Genomic DNA, 24,000 nt, shown 5'->3' with positions numbered 1-24,000 from the left:
CTTTCCCCTTTCCCCTTTCCCCTTTCCCCTTTCCCCTTTCCCCTTTCTCTTTTCTCTTTTCTCTTTTCCCTTCCCTTCTCTATCTTGGTTCATTTATTTATTTTGAGAGAGAGAGACAGACAGACAGACAGGCAGAGAGGGAGAGACAGAATCCGAGGCCCAAACTCAGGAACTGCAAGATCATGACCTGAGTGAGATCAAGAGTCAGACGCTTAACCAACTGAGCCACACAGTTGCCCCTTCCACTCAATGTTTCTGAAGTCCCAGGAAAACTGGGCCCAAGACATGAAGCAGGGCTGGAGGTTACATCATGAACTTCCCCATAGTCATCCAGCACTAGATAGATTTCCAGTTTAGGATAAAATGTTATAACACAGGAATGGCCAGAAGGAGGAGATGTGTAGGACCAGGTATGTGGGAAGGGGTGCCGCGCTTCCCTCTGAGGAAGCTCTGTGCCTTTCCTTTAATCTTGATGAGTTTACTAGTTTCTTGACTTGGCCTTTCTGTGTACTGTGCAGATAGCACAAACTTTGCTTATGTATTTATGTATAAAGCTTACTTGGTATTCTGACTTCTTGTGGGTGACTTCAGAGCTGTGAAAGATTTTAGGGTGAGGGCACTCAAAGCCTGCCCCATGGCTTTTTTGAAGGAGTTCAGGTTCACCCCTTAATCATTGTCTTACTTCCTGTTCAAAGTAGTGGTACTTGTAACCCCTGTGTCCCACTTGCATCTGTTGATGCCTGACCACTTGAGCTTTGAGTTCCCTTTTGTTTCTGGCACTACAAAGTTTTGCCCTTTAGGTTGTGGACTCAGTTATACATTTTTCAAAGTACATTTTAGTTTGTTATATTTTAGCTATTTCTGTGTTTAACCATTTCAAGTGGTGTTTCCATATCTGTCTAGTCATCCATCTCGGATGGAAGTCCACAACAATCAACTTATTAAAACTAAATTCCACCTAATACTGTGGAGATAAACTAGTTTGTAGGCTTGTGTAGTTTGGCCTTTTGAAAAGAATCCTCCTTTGTCTTCCCCATAATTATACATTTTAATAAATTGGCATTTAAAACTAATCTAATAGGCCTGAATGGGCCTCTCAGAACTTGAACTTTGGAGTCATGAAATCAGTTCTAGGGATACTGTGCAGAAAAGTGGTCAGCAACTTTGGCTTTGGATTTTGGGTTTTAGTTTTGTATAATGACCTAAACTCGGCATGACAGCACTCAGTGATTGAGTTAGGAGCAAGCACACTCATCTGATCTATACTAATTACAAGGGCATACTTATAGACTCAAATGGAAAATGGCTCTCATGTTTAAAGTAAACATTCATATACTTTTTAAGTTTATTGAATAAATAAAAAAACAGAAAGATTCCTGGAGAACCTTCAACTCTTGTGTTGGTGGTAAGACAGACACCTTGGCTGCTGGGTAATCGGTCAAGTGTAAGTAGTCAGCCTAGGAATGGGGTTTGCTGATGTCTGCAGACTTGAATTTACTCCCTTCTCTCTCATTGGAACTTCTTTCATGCCTCAAATTTCTTAATTCCAAGCTTGTCTGAAAATCTTTATGGCAAATAAGAGTCTTTCTGAGATTTATCTCTCCACTCCTTGTGTACTCTCGGTTGGGTTTCCTCTGCAGTGTTCATATCCTTTGGCTTCTACATTTCTTGAAATTGCATGTGTATTGATTTGTGTGCTTTGCTACTTCTATCCCCTTAATCTTTTTGGATATATATTTTTTTTATTAAAAATTTTTTTTAATGTTTATTTCTTTTTATTTTTTGAGAGAGAGAAAGACGGAGCATGAGCAGGGGAGGGGCAGAGAGAGAGGGACACAGTCTGAAGTAGCTCCAGACTCTGAGCTGTCAGCACAGACCCTGATCTGGGGCTTGAACCCACGAACTGTGGAGATCATGAGCTGAAGTTGGACACTTAACCTGCTGAGCCACCCAGGCGCCCCTATATTTTTTATTTTAGGGAGAGAGAGAATGAGTGGGGGAGAGGGGCAGAGGGAGGGAGGGACAGAGAGAGTCTTGAGCAGACTCCACAGTCAGCATGCAGCCCAAAGCGGGGCCCTATCCCACAACCCTGGGTTCATGACTTAAGCCCAAATCAAGAGTCAGATGCTTAACTGACTGAGCCACCCAAATGCCCCTGTATATTGTTTTTATCTTCCACATTCTTTCATATTATTTTAATGGAGGCTTGGGATGAGAGATAGATGAATTTTTGTTGTCACAAACTGTGATGTTAGCTTGCCAGATTAAAGTAAAACTTTTAAGAATCTGATAATTATTTTAGTGAGTTCAAAAAAACAGACTTCGGACAAAGTATTCATATACACAGGTATAAGAGATACTTTAATAATGAGTTTTTCTTGCTCAGAACAGAATGTCTCTTCATTATTTGTATCCTTCAACTATATGTATATGTGGACATTTTTCTTTTAAAGTCTCCCCCACCACCGCCATTTGTGAACTTTGCTCTTGCTGTTCTTAGTTTGCATACTGTTTCTTCCTTTCCTAGTTGAGTTTGAGGTCACCCTCAGACCTCATGGTTTACTGGAAGGACTCACAGGATTCAGAAAACTGTTATTTTCATGGTTGCATTTTATTACAGGGAAAGAGGAAATAGATTAAATTTAGTAAAGGTGCATGGTGTGAAGTTCAGGAGAAAATAGGTACAAGCTTACACATCTCTCCTTTCAGTGGAGTTGGGTGGGAGAAGCTTAGTTTTAGAGTAACTATGTGTGACAATATGCAGGAATATTGCCAATCTGGAAAGCTTACCTGAGCCCCCATGTCTAGAGTTTTTATTGGGGCATTGTCACAAAGGGGTGGATCCTCCATGGAACCCACATTACCTACTGAGACTCTTGTCACCCTCTGAGGTCATACTGAATATGGCCTCAGGCATACAAAAACAGTCTTATCAGGCAGAATATTCCAAGAGTTAGAGGTCATCTCACAGGAGCCATTTGAGGGCCAGTATTAGAGATAGGCTTTCCTTAGGAATGTACAGGATTCGAGGAACCAGGGTCAGCAAAGTAAACTGTCCTGCACACTAGTAACAGAATGAATTTTTCAAGACCATGTATAAGTGTAACCTCTAAAGTGAAAACTTAATTTATTGTAAGTTAGTTGCTCACATATTTTTGCCCCTACAGTTACTTGTACTGTAGTACAAGATAAGTTATATACTCTGTTTGTTATATACTCTGTTTCTTGAAAGGTTTGTAATTTATGCTGTCTTAAATGTGGAAATATGTATATCCTTTCTCCCCCTTTCTTTTCACCATGCTGTTTCTTTCTTGGATTTGAAAAATTGTTTTTATGTATTTCCTCTGAGCAGGACCTTTGTATGCACTGTGTGTTACAAGAACTATGTTTTGGTTTCAAATCTATAACTTTGAATTTGTTTAAACAGTGTATATGTCTACTGGGAGACTGATACTCCTACTCTTAGAATGACACTATATTTGTTTCTGTTTTCCATTAGAACTACAATATAAGGTTCTGTAATTTGTGTCCTCCCAACTCTTGGGGACTCTTGTTTACATCCTAGTCTGTGTGTGGTGCTTCCTATAGTTGTGTGTGCTATAAGCTATAACAATTACATACTAGTCTTGCACCCTTTCTTGAAAGTGAGGATTGTGTTGTTGATGCTGTATCCTCAGTTTTATGGCTGACACATAATTAGTTTGTTGTGTTGACTGTGTTGCTATTTTTTAGTTTTTAACTTTAATTTCCACGTGTTAACCGAGCAGGTTTATTTTTTCTGATAGATGCTGGAACACTGGCACAGGCACATGTGATCTTTCTTCCCACATGAAAGTGAATGAATTCAAGTAGTTCTGAACCAAGCAGAATTTATAAGATGATGGATCATGTATTTCTGTTGCTGCTGTAACAAAATTGCCATAAACTTGGTGACTTAAAATAACACACGTTTTAATTTCTTACTATTTTGGAGGCTAAAGTTTGAAATCAGTATTACTGGGCTACAGTCAAAATATCTGCTGGAGTCAAAGTATCATCAGGTCTGGTCCTTGCAGAGTCTCTGAGGAGGAGAAAATTCATTTCTTTGCCTTTTTCCACTTACAGTGGCCACTTGTATTTCTTGACTTACTGCTTCATCCCTAAAGCACATTACTCTGTTCTCTGCTTCTATTACTAGTTACCTTCCACTTGTCTGTACTCTAATCTTATTTTTTTTTTTAACGTTTATTCATTTGTATGTGTGTGTGTGTGTGTGTGTGTGAGAGAGAGAGAGAGAGAGAGAGAGAGAGAACGCGCACAAGGAGAAGGAAAAAAAAAGAGAGAGAGAGAGAGGGAGACACAAAATCCATAGCAGGTTCCAGACTCTGAGAGAGAGAGAGAGGGAGACACAAAATCCATAGCAGGTTCCTGACTCTGAGCTGTTAGCACAGAGCCCGATGCAAGATTCGAACTCATGAACTGTGAGATCATGACCTGAGCCGAAGTCAGACACTCAACTGACTGAGCCACCCAGGTGCCCCTGTCTCCTTTTTATAAGATCACATTTAGAGTCCATCAAATACTCTGGGACAGCATATTCCCATCTCAAGAGTCTTAATTTAATCATATCTACAAAGTCGCCTTTGCTGTATAAAGTGATAGGACACATTCCAAGGATTAAGATCTGGATATCTTTGGGAGCCATTATTCGGCCAACACATATTATAATAAAGCACTTTTAGATTTTTTTTTTGTATATTAATGTTTGTTTTCTCATCCTAAATAGTATGTCATTTTCCCCCAATGGAATAACTCAGTAGATTATTTTACTCAGCTCTTAATATTCATTTCTTTGGTCTTGTCTCTGACATACGTGAATGCTTTTCATATGGGCATCATGCACAATTTCTTTATTTTTTCCTGAAGAATATTTTCTAATGTTGTTGTCTTGTGTCGTAGTTGGTGTAATACGGTGCCCAGTATGCCGCCAAGAATGCAGACAGATAGACCTTGTGGATAATTATTTTGTGAAAGATACATCTGAAGCTCCTAGCAGTTCTGATGAGAAATCAGAACAGGTATGCTTCTTAATATTTCTTTATATTCTTACCTTGATACTGAAATGTAAATTATGAGAGACATATGTTCGGATAGTTATGTGATTTAGGGTACTTCAGCTATAGTTAAATAAATGATCCTTATTCTGTTCTGTACCCTTCTACCTAATTAAATGAGATGAAAAGTCTTTACTTATATATTTTTTGTGTTCTGAGACTTAAATTTACTCATGTGAATGTTTGATATGGAAGGAAAAGGATTTTATTGGAGATAAATGGATAACAAAATATTTAGTATATTTGAGAGCAAGTCACAGTTTTTATTTTGTGGATTTATATCTTGTAAATTTGATGTAGATTAGTATTTATTTCCACTTTTAGGTATGTACTAGTTGTGAAGACAATGCAAGTGCAGTTGGCTTTTGTGTAGAATGTGGAGAGTGGCTGTGTAAGACATGTATTGAAGCACATCAGAGAGTAAAATTCACTAAAGATCACTTGATCAGGAAGAAAGAAGATGTCTCAGGTAAGAATAGAAGCAGTTTTAATGATTGATCTACCATTAATCTTCCTCTTTTACCTCAGCATTTCTACTTATTCTTTATATGCTTTGGACATAAATATTAATAAGAATTTAGAACATGAGATACAATTTTTGTTTAGTTTAAAAATATATGTTTTATTTTACTACAGAGTCTGTTGGAGCATCTGGTCAGCGCCCTGTTTTCTGCCCTGTACATAAACAAGAACAGTTGAAACTTTTCTGTGAAACATGTGATAGATTGACATGTAGAGACTGTCAGCTATTGGAACACAAAGAACATAGGTACAGAAGTCATCATTGTTTAACAAGAAATACTATAAAAATGTTTTATGAAATTATTACTCTTAAATATTTATTTCATAATTTTGTCAGCATTGTATTCTCAATTTCATAAAGCAGATATGTGTTTGATTAATTATTTAATGGTTTCCACATTCATACCTAATTACCTTATGAATATCTGTTAAAAATGTATCATGACATTTGGGTTTACAAGAAAGGAATTGCATGATTTCTTTTATTTGCTTTGCCTCTGGTTCAGATCAGCTTTCTTCAAGTAGACTGTGGTTTTTAGGCTCTGGGCTGTAATCTTAAAAGGTAATCTTCCTGTGGGTATGGCCAGCTGATACACATTTTAACATCAAAGGATAATTATACTGATTTCATGTTAGATATAAATCCCTTAGTTTTCTGCAAATTGCTTAAGTATCTAAGTAAGCATAGTTACTAATTCTTTAATACATAATTTTCTATTTCAACCCTGTTATATACCCTCAGAATTCAATAGTATTCACTTACAACCAGTCTATTAGATTTGAACTATTCTAGAAATGTACTGAAATTCTAGCCAGGAGTATAACAGTCCTCCAGCAAATTTCCCAGTTTCTATTAAATTGTATTATCATTTAAAAGATGGTCTTGATTACCATAGTCCAGCATTTTCTTTCTTTCTTCCCTTCTCCCCCTTTTTTTAACTTTACTGATTTTGAGAGAGAGAGAGAGAGAGAGAGTATGAGTTGAGGAGGAACAGAGAGAGAGGGAGAGAGAGAAACCCAAGCAGACCCTACACTGTCAGCGCGAGCCCAATGTGGGGCTCTAACTCACAGACCATGAGATCATGACCTGAGCTAAAGTCAGACATTTAACCAACTGAGCTACCCAGGTGCCCTAGTCCAGCCTTTTCTAAAGTGTTCTTCTTATAACACTTCTGCTAATTTGATAGAAATAGGTTTTATGAATCTCCTGCCAAAAAAGGGTAGCTTAAGTTGGATTAACCACATTGAAATGTGTTTCTTAACTGTAGGATATCTTAGTGCTTTTAATTCCTTGGGTTCATTGGAATTCATTAGAATCCTCTTACAGAGGGAATATATTAATCTTAATAGCTAACAATTACTGCATCTGTAGTTTGTGTGAGGCACTTTTCAAAATGCTGCATGTTTGTTTGTGTAACTCATACCAACTACCCATGAAGTGTTGGTACTGGCATGGCAACTGTTTTAAAGGTGAGGGAGCCCGCTTACAGAAAGCTTTAGTAATCTGTACAGGGTGTCGCCATAGGGGATAGAGCCTGGGTTTGAACACAGGCAGTTGGATCTGTTTTCAGTCCATATGTTCATTTTCTTCCATATGGTATATAGAATATAGTCACAGTATATGGAATCTCTCACACTTGACCACAGGTAAAAAAATAATGATCTTTGTTCTTTTTTAAGGCATAATTCATTGTTATACAGGACATTTGTGTAGAATTGCTTCTTTAAATCTTTATATCCTTAATTTGTCCCCAAATTTCATCTTACCTGTAGGTTGGCTAATGCTTCACTTGGAGTGGCTAATCTTGTGGATGCCTTCACCTCAGGGCCAAATTTTACCATTGTTTGTTTTGTAATAATCTCAGTAAGACATTAGATTACCATTCTCACAGCTGCAGTCAGATCTTTGAGCTCTTGGGTTACTTAGGGCTTTTCAAATTGTTGGTGAGAAGAAAAAAGAGAAGGAAGATGGCATCCATTTCACAAGAAAGAATAGCTTCAATGGTCTCTTCTTCAGAGTTTAACCCTGGCTGGTCTTTCTTTTTCCCTCATCATTTTCCTTTGCCACTTATTTTCAAGTGCTAATTATCTCTTGAATGTTTGCTCCCTTTTCTTTAGTTCACACTCTGTATGTTTTCCAGGATAGGCTATTACAGAACCCTTGTCATTGGACTTAAGACCCTAGGTTCCTGTTACTGCAACACATGTAGAGTTGGTCTCTCAGCTATGAGTTTTACCTTGTCAAATTCACTGTGTCCACATTGCTGCCAGGATTATTTTGCTAAAATAGAGTCCCTCCCTACCCTTCAACCCTTTTATTTTTTAATTTTTTTTAAAAGATTTTATTTTTGGGGCGCCTGGGTGGCGCAGTCGGTTAAGCGTCCGACTTCAGCCAGGTCACGATCTCGCGGTCCGTGAGTTCGAGCCCCGCGTCGGGCTCTGGGCTGACGGCTCAGAGCCTGGAGCCTGTTTCCGATTCTGTGTCTCCCTCTCTCTCTCTGCCCCTCCCCTGTTCATGCTCTGTCTCTCTCTCTCCCAAAAATAAATAAACGTTGAAAAAAAAATATAAAAGATTTTATTTTTATGTAATCTCTATACCCAATGTGGGGCTCGAACTCACAACCCCAAGATCAAGAGTCATTACCAACTGAGCCATTCACCCCCCCTTTTTTTTTAAATGTTTGATGTTTATTTATTTTTGAAGGAGATAGAGGCACAGCATGAGTGGGGGAAGCACAGAGAGAGAGAGAGAGAGAGACATAGAGACATAGAGACATAGAATCCGAGAGAGAGAGAGAGAGAGAGAGAGAGAGAGACATAGAGACATAGAGACATAGAGACATAGAATCCGAGGCAGGCTTTAGGCCCCGAGCTGTCAGCCACGAACTGTGAGATCATGACCTGAGCTGAAGTCAGATGCTCAACTGACTGAGTCACCCAGGCACCCAACCCCCCGCCCAGGCACTCTCTTATAGCACTCTCACCCCCTTTTTATCAGCGTTTGTTTGTTTGTTTGTTTGTTTATTTATTTATTTATGGGACAGAGACAGAGCATGAACGGGGGAGGGGCAGAGAGAGAGGGAGACACAGAATCGGAAACAGGCTCCAGGCTCTGAGCCATCAGCCCAGAGCCCGACGCGGGGCTCGAACCACGGACCGCGAGATCGTGACCTGGCTGAAGTCGGACGCTTAACCGACTGCGCCACCCAGGCGCCCCTCTCACCCCCTTTTTAAAAACACCCTTTAGTGGCCCCCCATAACTAAAGTTTCAAGTGTTCAATATAGCTTACAGTATTGAGTCATTCTAGAGTCTTTTCATCATCTGTACAAAGTTAGGAGACCTACCTGTACAAAGTTAGGTAGCCCGCAAGACTACCTTTACTTTTGACATCAACTGCAGATTGCAGTAAGAACTCTAAAGGGAAAAGAGCGTGCAGTTCAGCTCATTGATATGATTTGTCATTACCATCTTCAATTAGAGTTGTAGCCTTCTTTTTAAAAAAAAATTTTTTTTAAATGTTTTATTTATTTTTGAGACAGAGAGAGACAGAGCATGAGCAGGGGAGGGGCAGAGAGAGAGGGAGACACAGAATCTGAAGCAGGCTCCAGGCTCCGAGCTGTCAGCACAGAGCCTGATGCGGGGCTTGAACTCACAAACCGGGAGATCATGACCTGAACTGAAGTCGGAAGCCCAACTGACTGAGCCACCCAGACGCCCCTAGAGTGATAGCCTTCTAAACAAGATGCTGTCTGCTTACCTTGGAACTGCTATCCAGAAACCAAACAGTTTGCATGCTCTCTCCCTCTCTTTTAAATTTAAATTTATTATTTAGTTTTGAAGTGTAGTTGACAACTGAGCAGCTCTTTTTTGGTTATTAGAGAGCTGTTATAGGTCACCACCCATGTGATCCTGGGATTTAGCAACTCCTTGCGTGGTTTCAAAGTCATACTTAGGGGAAAAGAGGCTTGCTCATAATCAATAAATACCTCTTTGCATCCTGCTGGTCGCATGTTTCTGTACAAACCATTTCTATTTTATACAGAACTCTTCTGGGCACTGCCTTCCTTAACTGGAGTGTTCTTCTGTCACCCAAGACATTATGGGTATTTCAGGTTGCAGGGTTATTTTATGTCCTTCAATCATAGAGTCAGTCTCTGTTAATGTCCAACAGTAAGCTAGCAATTTTCTATCAAATGGCATACATTTTACCATGGTATCCAGAAATTTTCTGGTCCAAAATCCCAATGGTTGCTGCTGAGTGGCACTCCCAGGCCTTTGCCATAAGCTCTAGTCTACATAAGTATGTGTTGCTGACAGTCCCCAAATCATGTCTAACTGGATCATAGGGACCCAAGAACATTGGGAGAGAGACTGTTTTTTGTAGTTCAGACATGGCCTGCCTTTGTTCAGGATCCCATTCAAATACAGCCGTTTCTGGTTAGTTGTATTTATTGGTGCTACTAACCATTACAGGGTGTGGAATATGTGTCCTTCAGAATTCAAATATGGCAACCAAATGTTAGGTTTCTTGTTTAGTTCTAGGGCTAGGTGGCAAAAACTACTTTTCTTCTTCTATGGAATGTAAATGGTGGCACCTGCTTAGGTTATTCTTAAGAATTTCACCAGTTTGGGCAGGTCCTTGGACCTGTTGGATTTATCAACAGCTTCTTTTGGTCATGGGTGTCCTTATTGCATTAGGTCAGCCCTACCTTTATCTTTAGTTTGTTATATTGTCATGGTATCATCAAGATAGTGTATCCCTTCTAACTCCATCATACCAGTAAGCTGGTGAATTGAAATCACCTTGTGGCAATATAGTAAATGTAAATCGGGGTGCTTTCACGTGAAGGAAAATTGCTCTTGGCGCCTTTTTTTTTTTTTTTTTTTTTTAGATTGAAGCAGAGAAAAAAACATTTGCAGGATCAGTCACTGAGTAGCACTCTCTTACAGTCTGCTATATGTTTCTTTTTCTAGTATTTAAGTCATACCAGGGACTGCTGATGTTATGGGGGCACCACCTTATTCAAGCTTTAATAGTCTACTGTTAGTCTTGATGAGCCATCCACTTTTGTCACAGGCTACCTACACATTGTTGTTCAGGGAATTCATTGGTACCAGTGTTCTAGCTTATAATTTGTCATTAGAATGGTAATCTCTTTGTCCACCAGGTATCATCTACTGTCTCAAATTTCTGTGGGCTCAGACAGTTTCAGTGGTTCCCATTTTAGCATGCCTAGTCAAGCCTGGTCTTAAGGTGATAAATTTATATGCCTTCTCTTTTATAATACCAGTCAGACACATTATCCATCCGAATAATACATTCATGTAAAGGAGATGTAACCACTTCACAGTCTGTTCAGATATTCCAATTTTCATCCAATTTTTTTTACCTTAATTCTGTTAGCTATTGCCACTCGACCCAGTCTAACTGTAGGTCCCTATTAGAACTTTGACAGGTTTTAGAACTAGAGCGCATTGGGCTCTCATATTAAGGAGTCCCAGAAATGTCTCTTATCCATCCCCTGCCTCTGTCCACACAAGTGCAAATTGTTGTGGTTCTCTAGTTAGGGGCTGAGCCAGAAGAGCCTGGCCTCTCCTTAGGTCTTCAATTTGATTAGTTAATAGGACATTTGCTTGCCCTTGGCAATTCCAGGTCAGGGTTTTCATTGTCCTCTTTGTCCTCTGGCTTTTAAATTTTCTCAAAATTGGGGTAAATACAGCAGAGTTCTGTAGGGCTTTTTAATATTGAGGAGCAACAGCTCTCATTGGTCTATCCAACCTCTAGTCATGCTAAATTAAGATCTTTGTTTCAGCTCTATCAGTGTCTGCTTTATTCATCCCATTTTTAAATCGCCATCTGAAGATTCCATCCAACTGTGTTAAATCCCTTGACTCTCCCCTTTGTCTTTCTCTGTTTTTTTTTTTTTTAATGAATCTCTAATTTTCTTACCATCTGTAAGATGCATAATGGGAATCTGAGACCATAAATCCATTAAGGCTTTTCAGATCATTGCTAGATTTTGCAGCAGTAAAGTTACACAGGGTGCCCATGTAAGAGTCCCCCTTAATCACAGTATTTACTATGACCTCAGTGACAAGCATGCCCAGTAGGTGAATAGTCTGGTTTCATAATGCCAACCCAGCATGGCTTGCATAAGCAGCATATCGGCCACTTCTTCTGGGGAATTCCACTTGACATTTATAGTAGAAGGACAGTCCTCCATTTCAGGGTCAGCAAACATTATGGGGCCATTTATCTAGTCCACTGGGCTAGCTGTGTCCTTGGGAATGACCTCCTGTGTGTCTGAATTATGTATAGCCATCTGTGGTTGTTCACTGTGATTGTGGTAGGGAGTTGCCGGTCCTGCATCAATTCAGACGTTGCTCTTCTATTCTGCACCATTCAAAACCAATGATGCTTCCTCTAGGTGATCACTCTCACAATATTTTAGTAGCTTCAGGAAGCATCAGTCTACAAAATGAGGCATTCCTTTGTATTATAATCTCTAGTTTCATTAGTTTCTTGGTTTTCTCTTTTTCTCAACCTGGATTACATTCTTTTTTTTTTTTTTAATTTTTTTTTACATTTTATTTATTTTTGAGAGAGAGAGAGAGAGACAGAGCACAAGTGGCGGAGGGGCCGAGAGAAAGGGAGACACAGAATCTGAAGCAGGCTCCAGGCTCCAAGCTGTCAGCACAGAGCCCAATGTGGGGCTCGAACCCATGAACCGTGAGATCATGACCTGAGCCGAAGTCAGTTGCTTAACTGACTGAGCCACCCAGGCGCCCCTGGACAACATTCTTTGATCAGAAGTCATAGAGGTATTCTCTCTCTGTTTTCCCAGCATACTTTTTCCCTTTGGAGTGGCCCTGAGGCTACTAGTGATCATAGTTCAGACTTGACTGAAACCTAAGCTTTGCCCAGTATCAGGATCTGTCCTAATACACTTTCATTTTAGTTACTACAAAATCAGTAACCAAGGGATTGTATAATTAGCTTGCTTATTAGTTTGCATTTTCTTTTTTATCCAGTGAGTCAACTCCTAGGGAGTTGGGTCTGCCTTTCTAAATTCCATCGGTAACTTACCTCTAGTAACTTCAGCTGCAATTCCATACCATGAGTTACTAGGTAGTCATCTAGGAATCAAAGGCTCATAAACCCCTGTCCTCTCATCCTTCCTTTTCCCAAACCACATGTTTCAGTGAGTCAGGATCATTTTAGTGAATCCCATTTCTGATACCAACTGTGAAGTTAGAGAACAATCCATAAGTGCTCCCTCACTTTTGACATCAAATGCAGAATTTGAGGAGCCCCCCAGCCACCCTTCTGACACCCATTGCAAGTTCAAGATTTCCTGAGTCTACCATCAAATTCAGTAATTTACTGGAATTGTTAGATAATTTGCTAGAACTCACTGAAAGTTGTTATACTGATGGTTACATTTATTGTAATGAAAGGATACAGATTAAAATCATTCAAGGGAAAGACGTATGGTGCAGAGTCAGAGTCTAGGAGTGTTCCAAATGTGGAGCTTCCAGTTTTCTCTGAGTGGAATCTTGGACATAACTAACTCTTCTCAGCAATGATGTATGACAGTATGCATGGAATATTGCCCAATAAGGAGGCTCATCTGACCCTGGGTGCCTAGAATTTTTATTGGAGCTCTGTCATGTAGAATATGGTTCACTGTCGATGTGACTGACCTGTCTCTAGCCCCTCCTGAGGTTGAGCTGACACCATGTGACCTGAAGCCCCCTGTAAATCATATCTTTAGCATATAGCCTAAGGCACCAGGTAAAGTTTTATCAGGTAGTACATTTCAGTACTCCTGGTAGTTGAAACAAAAGCCAGACCCCTTTTTGATAAGGGTGAACTCATTTTTACAGTTTGTTAATTCCCGTTTGTGCTCTTATACTAGCGTATCCCCTGTTTTAAACTAAATCTGCCTTTACAAATGCTATTTCGTAAATTGGAACGCATCTTCCTTATCTGTCAGGAATATTTAACCTTAAAACCAGTTCACTTTTGGTGTGTTTTCTTCACCAACACTTTTTGTTTCATCTTTCTCACTCCTTTTGCCTGCCTGGACATTAAGGCCTTTTAGGACTAGTTCTTCAAGGGGCTCACTTTCCTGTATGCTCAGTAAGTTTTTAAAATATGATCAAGTCACCTGGTTACCCACCTCTTCTTGAGTCAGTTATGCATGCGATTGTGATAATTTATATTTTCTTAGAAAATCATCTGCTTAGTAGAAATTTTAAAAACATATTCACTTAGAATTAAACAGCATTAAGATTTTACAAAAATAAGGTTATATCTCTTGTTAATAATGTTGTATAGCTGAATTTATTTCCTTTTTCCTTATAAGCCTGGCCATAGGTTTGATTGTTTAAAAAAATTTTTTTTTAATGTTTATTTATTTTTGAGACAGAGAGAGACAGAGCATGAACAGGGGAGAGTCAGAGAGAGAGGAGACACAGAATCCGAAGCAGGCTCCAGGCTCTGAGCTGTCAGCACAGAGCCCGATGCGGGGCTCGAACTCACAGACTGTGAGATCATGACCTGAGCCAAAGTTGGAAGCTCAACCGACTGAGCCACCCAGGAGCCCCTAGGTTTGATTGTTTTATTGGTCATTTGAGTGATCAGTTCTTGAAGTCACTTATTCTGCTCTTTAAAAGCATTCTAGGGGCATGCCTGGGTGGCTCAGTCGGTTGAGCAGACTCTTGATTTCAGTTCAGGTCATGATCTCTTCGGTTCATGAGATTGAGCCCCATGCCCTGCTGACAACACAGAGGCTTCTTGGGACTCTCTCTCTCTCTCTCTCTCTCTCTCTCTCTCTCTCTCTCTCCCTTTCCCTTTCTCCCCCCCCCACCCCCACCCCCGTGTCTCTCTTTCTCTCTCTCTCTCTCTCTCTCTCTCACACACACACACACACACAAAATAAATAAACTTTTAAAAAAGTGCTCTGATTCTCACAGTTCTCTTATATCTTCATTCTTTCCTTAGCTTAATTTTGTTTTACTTTTCTTAGATTCTTATGTTGAATCTTTAGTTTATCAAAAAAATTAGTCTCATTCCATAATCATTGACTTACACGTGTATAGTTTTGGGGCTCCCCCACCTCCTTTTAAAGATAATTGCTACATATTATAGGGATAAAGAGGATGAACTCTGATGTGTCTGTGTATCTTTTAAATGGAGATAATATAGTACCAACTTTATAAGCTGGCTTATAAGGATTGAGTGAGAATTGTACCTATAAAGTGCTTAGCACAATAAGTACTCAGTATCAGTTTAGCTATTATTACTAATATTGTGACCTGTACATTTTCTTTTTTCTCTCTTTTTAAAAACATTTTATAGAGGTCTTTGGTTTTCTTTATGCTTTATGGCCTTGGAAGTTGTTCTCAAAAAGGAAAATGGGCGCCTGGGTGGCTCAGATGGTTAAGTGTCTGACTCTTGATCTCAGCTCAGAGACTCTTGAACTCAGATAAAGCTATAGAACTTTATGAAATTTTGTACCTCAGAACATTACATGGTTTCTAGCTATATCATGTTGTTATCCCATCTCCTTCTTATAATTCTGCTCATGATACATGAATAAAATAAGTATACACTTAAAAAAAACAATCAAGAATGAGAGAAGAGACACCAGTGGATATTTCAGTGAATTTTTCAAAAGCTGGGAAATGGATTGAATATTTGGTGGATCTGATAATTGACTTAGTAGAGTTGAACGAACTACAACCCAAGGGTATGCAAAGGAGATATACACAGAAAGCCATGTGATTTAATTCCCAGAAATCTGTTAAGGATCAGGATTTAGAGGCAGTAGGTATCACAAAAGTTGGGCTTATTGTCTTGGGGATATTAGGTCTAGATGACAAGTGGGGATGAGGTTTATGACTGACATCAGGGAAGGTAAGTGTAAATCTGCATTATACTGTGGGACCTTCACTTCCCCAGACTTGATTCCAGATTGCCAGAAGTGACATTTTTTTGTTCAACTTTCCCCCTTTATATGTTTTTCTGTCCCCCGTCCCCCCCCCGGAATTAGAGGCCTTTTCACTCTCTGGAGAAAATGATCAAAAGGGGTCTTCAAATGTTGACATTTGGGGTTCATTTCTAATTAAAAAGATGAAGCCCACCAGTTCGTAAGTTCTGCTCTCACACAGACTCTAAGTAGTTTTTAAGTACAGTAAAACTTTGGATTGTGAGTAATTTTGTTCCGCAAATGTTCTGCAAGATGAGCAAACATTTCTAATAAATTTTGACTTGATAAATGAGCGATGTCTTGCAATATAAGTAGTAGGTGATGCCGAGTACATGATCACAACTGACCCAGTGGTTCTTGAAATTTGCTTTGATATACAAGTGCTTTGGATTACAAGCATGTTGCCTGAACGAATTATGCTCACAAACTAAAAGGTTTTACTGTATATTTGAATGTGAACAGATGAAAGGATCATCCAGCATTTGAGGAGAGCCACCCTCATGTGCCATATGCCGTACATTGTGGGCTGTGGTGATAACTCTTCCCTCTTTTGTCTGGCTTCAAATATAGAGACTGGAAAAGCTAAATATTTCCTTTCTCAGCTTTCCTGGCATTTGGTTAGCTCTGGTCCACAGTTTATGCCCATAAAATACAAATGGAATTCTGCTTAGTTTGTAATTTTTAAAAGGGACAAATGTTGCTGGTATCAGCCCTTTTCCAGCTTTTTCCTTCCTTGAATTAGGATGTGATGCCTGGAACTGTGGCACCATTATATGCTCATGAAGGTAAAGCCAAGATCATCTGAGAGATTCTAGCTTTGATGTTATTTAAGTAGCATCATCAGCTACATTTGGTCTTGTTACACGAGTCTTTATTAGTCACTACAGGTGTACACATTTCTGATTGACACAGCTACCTACATGAAAGAGACCAAGACACTGAAAAAAAGGTCATGAAAAGCATAAGATAATATAGGAATAAAAGGAAATATAAAATCAAAGTTATGACATCCTGAGAGATATGACAAGCTACTGGTCACAAAACAAGGATAGAATCTTTGTAAAAGAATTCATTAAAAGAAGAAATAGCTCCTGGAAGTATGATAGCCGAAACAAAAATTAATAGGTTTGGTAGATAAATTCTAGTTTGTCTCCTAGAAAATAGAGCAAAAAGAGAAAATAAAAAACAGGTAAGAAAATGACAAGGGGCACCTGGGTGGCTCAGTCGGTTAAGCCTCTGACTCTTGACTTCTGCTGAGGTCATGATCTGATCGTTTGTGAGTTCTAGCCCCACATCAGGCTCTGCACTGTCAGTGCTTGGGATTCTCTGTCTCCCACCCTCTCTCTGTCCCTCCCCCACTTGCTCTCTGTCTCTCTCTCAAAAATAAACATTTAAAAAAAAAAAGAAAGAAAATGACAAGATATCCAACAGCCAACGAGTATGAATTACAGAAAAAGAAGTGATCAAATAAGTAATTCAAGAAGTTCTCCTAAGAACCTAGCATTGCCAGTCTGAAATGACCCATTTAGTGCCCAGTATGTTGATTAAAAAAAAGACCCACGAAAAAGTATATATCATTATAAAATGACAGTATGTTATGGATTTCCAAACAGGAACAGTTTCCAAAGTAGGCAACATGTAATGAAATAGAAATCTAAATAGGATCTTTATTTTTAAAAAAAAAAATTTTTTTTTTTAACGTTTATTTATTTTTGAGACAGAGAGAGACAGAGCATGAACAGGGGAGGGTCAGAGAGAGGGAGACACAGAATCTGAAACAGGCTCCAGGGTCTGAGCTGTCAGCACACAGCCCGACGCGGGGCTCGAACTCACGGACCGTGAGATCATGACCTGAGCCGAAGTCGGACACTTAACCGACCGAGCCACCCAGGCGCCCCTAAATAGGATCTTTAAATACAGTAATACCCGGAGATAGAAGATGCTGGAGCAGTGATTTTAAAAGTTGGGAGTAGGAGCGCCTGGGTGGCTCAGTTGGTTGAGCGTCCGACTTCAGCTCAGGTCATGATCTCACAGCCCGTGAGTTCGAGCCCTGCGTCGGGCTCTGTGCTGACAGCTTGGAGCCTGGAGCCTGCTTCGGATTCTGTGTCTCTCTCTCTCTCTCTCTCTCTCTGCCCCTCCCCTGCTTGTGCTCTGTCTCTCTCTGTCTCAAAAATAAATAAAAACATTTAAAAAAAAAATAAAAGTTGAGAGTAGAGAGGGAAAGATTTTCAACTTTGATTTCTATAGCTAAATTTTTTTTTTCTTTTTTAAAGATTTTTTTTTTAGGGGTGCCTTGGTGGCTTAGTCGGTTAAGTGCCCAACCTTGGCTCAAGTCATGATCTTATGGACTGTGAGTTTGAGCCCCACGTTGGGCTCTGTGCTGACAGTTCAGAGCCTGGAGCCTGCTTCAGCTTCCATGTCTCCCTCTCTCTCTCTGTCCCTCCCCCACTCACGCTCTGTCTCTCTCTGCCTCTCTCTCAAGAATAAATAAACATTAAAAAAAAAGAAAATATTTTTTTATTTTTAAATAATCTGTATACCCAACATGGGGCTCAAACTCAAACCCCAAGATCAAGAGTTGCATGCTCCACCGACTGAGCCAGTCAGGTGCCCTTTCTATAGCTAAAATTATTAAGGTGGGTCAGCATGCAAGGATTCAGAAACTGCTTCCCATGCACCTTTTCCTGGAGAACTATTAGAGAATGTGATCCACAAAAATGTTAGTAAACCAAGAAAGTTAATGTTGAATTGTGGGTGCCAGAATGACAACTGTATAGTAGCTAGATTAACTGAAGCATAAAGACTGAGGATATCTCCAGGAAAAAAATGGAACCACTGTAATATACTTGATATTGTTAGGTCATTTGAAAAATAATATTGACAAATTTTTGACATATCTGGTGGAACATGAGATTTATTAGGGATTAGTAAATTGAAAGTTAAGCAAAGCAGAACAGAGGGCATTCTTTAATTTCCCCCTCTCCCCAAAATTCTATAAAAAATGAAATTATTCTGATTACATTCCTTGGCTTATCATTGGACAATATTTATATAGTCATTCATTAATTCAGTAAATGCATGCCTGCTGAGTGCTAGGCATGGTATATTTCAGTAACAAAACTATGTAGTCACTGTCAACGAGGACCTAATTTTTCATAGGGTCAAACAGTAAATATATCAGATGCTGATCATTATAGAGTATTTTTCTCTATAAAGCTGGGAAATTGGGACAGTGTACGTGAACATGTGGATGTGTAGGTTTTTATTTTAAATAGGGTGGTTTCAAAAGACTTCCATGTTGAGGTGGGCTTTGAGTGGAGACTGAAGTAGGAATGGGAGCACCCCTGCTTAAACTTGACAAGTCAGGGGAGTGTGTTTCAGCTTCATTATTTTCCATAATTTTATCTTCTGTTTTATCTGTTCCCTCCCCTGCTTCTTCCATCCCCACTGTCACTGTGTCTAGTTTACTTTGTAGCTGTTACGGCATTTTAAAATTCATTGTGAGTAGTTCTTAGGTCTTTGATCTTGTCGGCAAGAGTTTCTCTGGTGTCTTCTGTGCTTTTATTCAAGCCCAGCTATTAGTCTTATGACCGTCATTCTAAATTCTTGTTCAGATATATTGTTTATGTCTGTTTTGAGATATCTTGGCTATGATTTCGTCTTGAACTTCCTTTTGGAAAGAATTCCTCCCGGTTTGTCATTTAGGCTGTTTCTGCCTTTTTTTGTGTTGTAAAAGCTTGCTATGTGCCCTGCACCTGTGAGAACTGTATTTAAAAGGGGTCATACACTGTCCAGGGCCTGGCACTTCAGGAGGTGTTTTTGGTGTATGTTGCATGCACTGTTGTTGTGTCTTGGCTGCTCTGTCCCACTGGTCAGTCCTGTACAGAGCTCCTCCTTGCTTGTAGTAGTGGAGGTGTGCTTTGATGTGTTAGCTGAAGTTATAACCCTGGGGGGGAAAAAGGAGAAGGGGTGGCGAGAGCCTGATCCCATAAAAAGAAAAATGAAAGGGGAGAAAAGAAGACCAAACAGAGAATCAAAAAACTATAAGGCTAAGTCCAGAGAAAGGGAAGGGAAATTAAAGCAGACAGAGAAAAGGTGGAGAAAAAACAGAATAAAAATGCCAGATCAAACAAACAACAAAGATTAATAAGAATTGACCAAAAATAAATGAGATCTATGAGCCTGATTGCAAAAGAAAAAAAGAAGAGGGTAGAAAGAAAAAGGAAAATAATGAAAGAAGAAAAACAAAACAGTTGTCTGTTGATGCCTGGGGACCAGTGGCCATGCTGGTCTGGAGGAGAGGGCATCTGGTTTGCTCAGTGTCAGTCTCCCTCCAGTAGGTTGCTAGGCACGGAGGGTGGGGTTTGGTTACCTCCACTGGGGGCCGCTGTGCTGTTCTCTGAAGTCCTACCCTGTTGGTGTTGGGGGGAAAAATGGTGACACCAAGTCTGTCCTCACCGGACCAGGTATCTCAACCCACGCTGTTAGTACAACCCACAGAATACTGGCCGTTGGCTTGCCCTGCTCTGCAGTTCTCCTGAGACTTCTAGGCACTGGGCTGGGATTCAAAACCCGAAGTCTTAAAGGACCCAGCTCTGTGTGGCTCACCTCCCCTGTTCCAGAGTAGGGCCTCTCCACCCTGCTTATAAAAGGCCTTTAGCTTGCACCTGCAGGGTCTTTTGTCCTGGGGGGGGGGGCAATAAACCCTCTTCCCAAAGTACTTGGGGAGAGGGACTGTTCTCTCCCAGCCTGCCCCTGAGATGACCACACCACGCTGTACACTCTGGGGCTGGCTCCCTCCTCCCCAGGAGCACACCAAGGCTCCTGGCTTTGCTCCAGAAAAAGTGCACTTCCAAACATCCCGAGTTTCAGCTCCTAGGGCTGTTTGCAAAAAAGAAACTGTCACTCTCTGTATTTCTTGTTCCCCAGCCAGTAGTCCAGAGAGGTTTTCCTCATGTGCTAACTTGATGCTGCACTTTCACAACCCCTCTCTCTTTTCTGTCCCTTTTGTCTCTCCACAGAAAGGGTTCCCTTCCCTCCGTGTCAGTGCCATTTTATTTCCTCTAATTCACATACACACACCTCGATCCCATCAAGCTGTCTCCCTCCAACTGTGGAGATCCTTCTGCCACTTCACAGATCGATTTCCTGGGTGTTCCAAGTGATCTGACCTCAATACAGCTGTGTTTGAGGGACGAAGAAAATCCCGGTCTCCTTACTTCTCTGCCATCTTAACTTCCTCCTTGAGGGGAGCATGTTTCAGATAGAGGGAAAGCAACTGCCAGAGGCCAGAGATAGCAGCATACTTGACTTCTTTGAGGAGCTGCATGGTCTGAATGGAATGAACAAGGGGGAGATTGGTATCACGTGAGGTCAGAGGGGCAGAAAGGGCCAACTTATTGAGTTCTTTGTAGGCCATTGGAAGAATGCTGGCTTTTAGTCTGAGTAAGACACTCAAGTTTTGAGCAGTGGAGTGATTTGACTGATTATTGTTTTAAAATGATCTCACTGTAGTGAGGAGAGATTGAACTGGGGCAAAGATAGAATGATTTCAGGAGTAGATTCTTTAGTGTCCCTTACCCATTTAGCCCATCCCCCCTCCCACAATCCCTCCAGTAACCCTCAGTTTGTTCTCCATATTTATAAATCTCTTGTGTTTTGTCCCCTTCCCTGTTTTTATATTATTTTTGTTTCCCTTTCCTTAGGTTCATCTGTTTTGTCTCTTAAAGTCCTCATATGAGTGAAGTCATATGATTTTTGTCTTTCTCTGACTAATTTCACTTAGCAGAAAACCCTCCAGTTCCATCCACGTAGTTGCAAATGGCAAGATTCCATTCTTTTTGATTGCCAAGTAATACTCCATTGTATATATATACACACACCACATCTTCTTTATCCATTCATCCATCGATGGACATCTGGGCTCTTTCCATACTTTGGCTATTGTTGATAGTGCTGCTGTAAACATGGGGGTGCATGTGTCCCTTCGAAACAGCACACCCGTATCCCGTGGATAAATGCCTAGTAGTGCTATTACTGGGTTGTAGGGTAGTTCTATTTTTAGTTTTTTGAGGAACCTCCATACTGTTTTCCAGAGTGGCTGCACCAGCTTGCATTCCATACAGATACTACTCTTGTCTTAATTCTTAGCAGTTTTAATATACAAAGATTTGATCGTTCAGACACCCTAGTCTTTGTTCTTTGAACTTCTTTCTGAAGTTTGTGTCCTTTACATTACCACTCACATCCGTGGTTGTACACTAGACCTTGGCATTTCCAATAGTTGTATTCAAGTTGAAGCATTCCTCTCTCTGACTACATCTTCTGTCATTCCCAGCTCATTCTGCTTAGTATCAGACTTCCACAGTTATTTGCCACTCAGTAACTTATTTTAGTCCATTGATGCCACTACTCTACTCTTTCACTTTACCTCATTCCATTATGTTCTCAACCCTCTTCCAGTTTAATTTTAGGCTAATCATTCTTACTCTCTTGCGTTTAGCCTTGACTCCTATATCCCACTTGGTATAACTCTCTTGGCAAAACCACAATCTTGATTAAACCCAGCTTCCCTTCTGTCATGCTTTGCTTATGCAGCTGACCATCATGAGAGAAAAAACACATGATACCACCGGTCCTATTCTCAATTCATGACCATTTATCTCAAGTAGACTCTCCATGTTACCTGGCAGTCATACTGTGCATTAGCAGTGTTTCCTGTCTTAAATGTCCGACATTTTATCCTCCATCCTCATTCGCAGACACTGGCACTGCTTCTTACTTCATTGAGAAAACTGAAGCACTACAAAGAACTTATGCAGTCTTCCTCTACCACATCTACTTGTCCCCAAGCACTTGCATCCACATTTCTACATCTGTCTGTTATCTTAGTTGAAGTCTCTTCTTCTATGAAGCCAGTTTCTCTCCTTATGCCTTAGATTCCATCTCATCTCAAGCAGTTGAGGAAATTGCCTCAGCAGTTTGACTTTCTCTGCCAGTGTCAGTTTTTCACTTTAGCAGTTTTCCCACCAGTATTTTAATATTCTGCTATTTTTTTCTTCCATCCTTACAAATGAAAGAAAATGTTAAAACCTTCTCATCAACCCATTTTCCCTGCTGGCAGCTATCCCTGTTCCTCATTGCAGCAAAATATTTTGAAAGGATTGCTTATCATCATGGTCTCCTAATGTCTCCTGTCCTATTCTCTCTGTCAGCATTTTATCAACATTGTTCTTTTCAAGGTCGCCAATAACCATTGAATTACTAAATCTAGAGGTCACCACTCGGTTATCATCTTAATACTTGACAGATTAGCAACATTTGACATGGTTGATCATTCCCTCAATACATATTACTTACTTGGCCACGAAGAGACCACATTCTTTTAGTTTTCCTCCTACCACACTGATTGCTTCTCAGTTTCATTTGCTCATTTTTCTTCATCTCTTAATGTTGGTTGTGCCAGGCATTACTTCATTATCTACAGCTACAGATTTATGGCTTTAAATACCATCCATATGCTGGCGATGTCCACATTTCTATTTCTAGCTCAGTACTCTCTCCTGAACTTTCAGATTTATCTATTCTATAAACTGTAACATGTCTTCTTGAGTGTCGGCTTTCTCAAATATAATATATCCAAAATAGAACTGATCACTTACTCCAGTTCTTTTTCACTGGCAGCCTTGCCCTATCTCAGTTTGTGGCGGTTGCAGTTTTTCCATTGCATAAGCCAGAAATCTTGGCACGATCTTTGATTCCGCTATTTTCTCCTACCCAAACTCAAACTTACCAGAACATCTTTTTGGCTCCCCCTTCAAAATACATCCCTGAATCTCACAATTTCTTATTACCTCATTGCTATTAGTTCCATTGCTACTAGGCTGATCTCAGCCATCATCATTTCTTGCCTGGATTACTGCAGCAGTCTCCTCAGTCATCTCCATACTTCTGCCACTGCCCTCCTTCAGTTTATTCTTAACTACTAGAACAGTCTCATGTCTGATTCGCTCCCTGCTCAAAACCTGCAGTGGCTCTCCACTTCAGAGTAAAAGTCAGATTCCTTACAGTGGTCTGTACGTTAATATTTCATCCACTACTACGTTTCCCCCTCACTCTGTACTTTCTTGTTTCTAAAACATGGCAGAGATGCCGCTTCCTGCCTGTTTTCTCTGTCTGGGGCTCTGGGTCCACTTGTTTCCATGGCTCACTTCCATACATCCATGAAGTCTGTTGCAAGGTAGTTTTGCCAACAAGATCTACTCTGAGAAATGTATTTAAAATTGCAGTTTTCCCCTTTACTCCTAATCCTTCTTATCCTGTTTTGGTTTTCTTTCTTTCTTTCTTTCTTTCTTTCTTTCTTTCTTTCTTTCTTTCTTTCTTTCTTTCT

The 24,000-nt window shown here is 40.1% G+C and overlaps 1 protein-coding gene across 4 annotated transcripts in view; it reads left to right on the top strand.

Annotated features, from left to right (window-relative positions):
• TRIM33 (tripartite motif containing 33) overlaps positions 1 to 24,000 on the top strand; it is a 132,265-nt gene that overhangs the window by 53,974 nt on the left and 54,291 nt on the right. For all 4 annotated transcript variants that reach the window (XR_005788898.1, XM_040471380.1, XM_040471379.1 and 1 more), the window contains exons 2-4: positions 4,939 to 5,057; positions 5,418 to 5,562; positions 5,730 to 5,862. Coding sequence is in view for 3 of the 4 variants with exons in the window: in XM_040471380.1 (XP_040327314.1) it covers positions 4,939 to 5,057; positions 5,418 to 5,562; positions 5,730 to 5,862 (397 nt within the window). In the remaining variant the exon portion in view is untranslated. The remainder of the gene's footprint in view (positions 1 to 4,938; positions 5,058 to 5,417; positions 5,563 to 5,729; positions 5,863 to 24,000) is intronic.

Source organism: Herpailurus yagouaroundi, unplaced genomic scaffold (assembly GCF_014898765.1).
Source record: "Herpailurus yagouaroundi ecotype Mexico unplaced genomic scaffold, PumYag 77, whole genome shotgun sequence".
NCBI classification, from domain to species: domain Eukaryota; kingdom Metazoa; phylum Chordata; class Mammalia; order Carnivora; family Felidae; genus Herpailurus; species Herpailurus yagouaroundi.
This window is presented reverse-complemented; position numbering and strand designations above follow the sequence as displayed.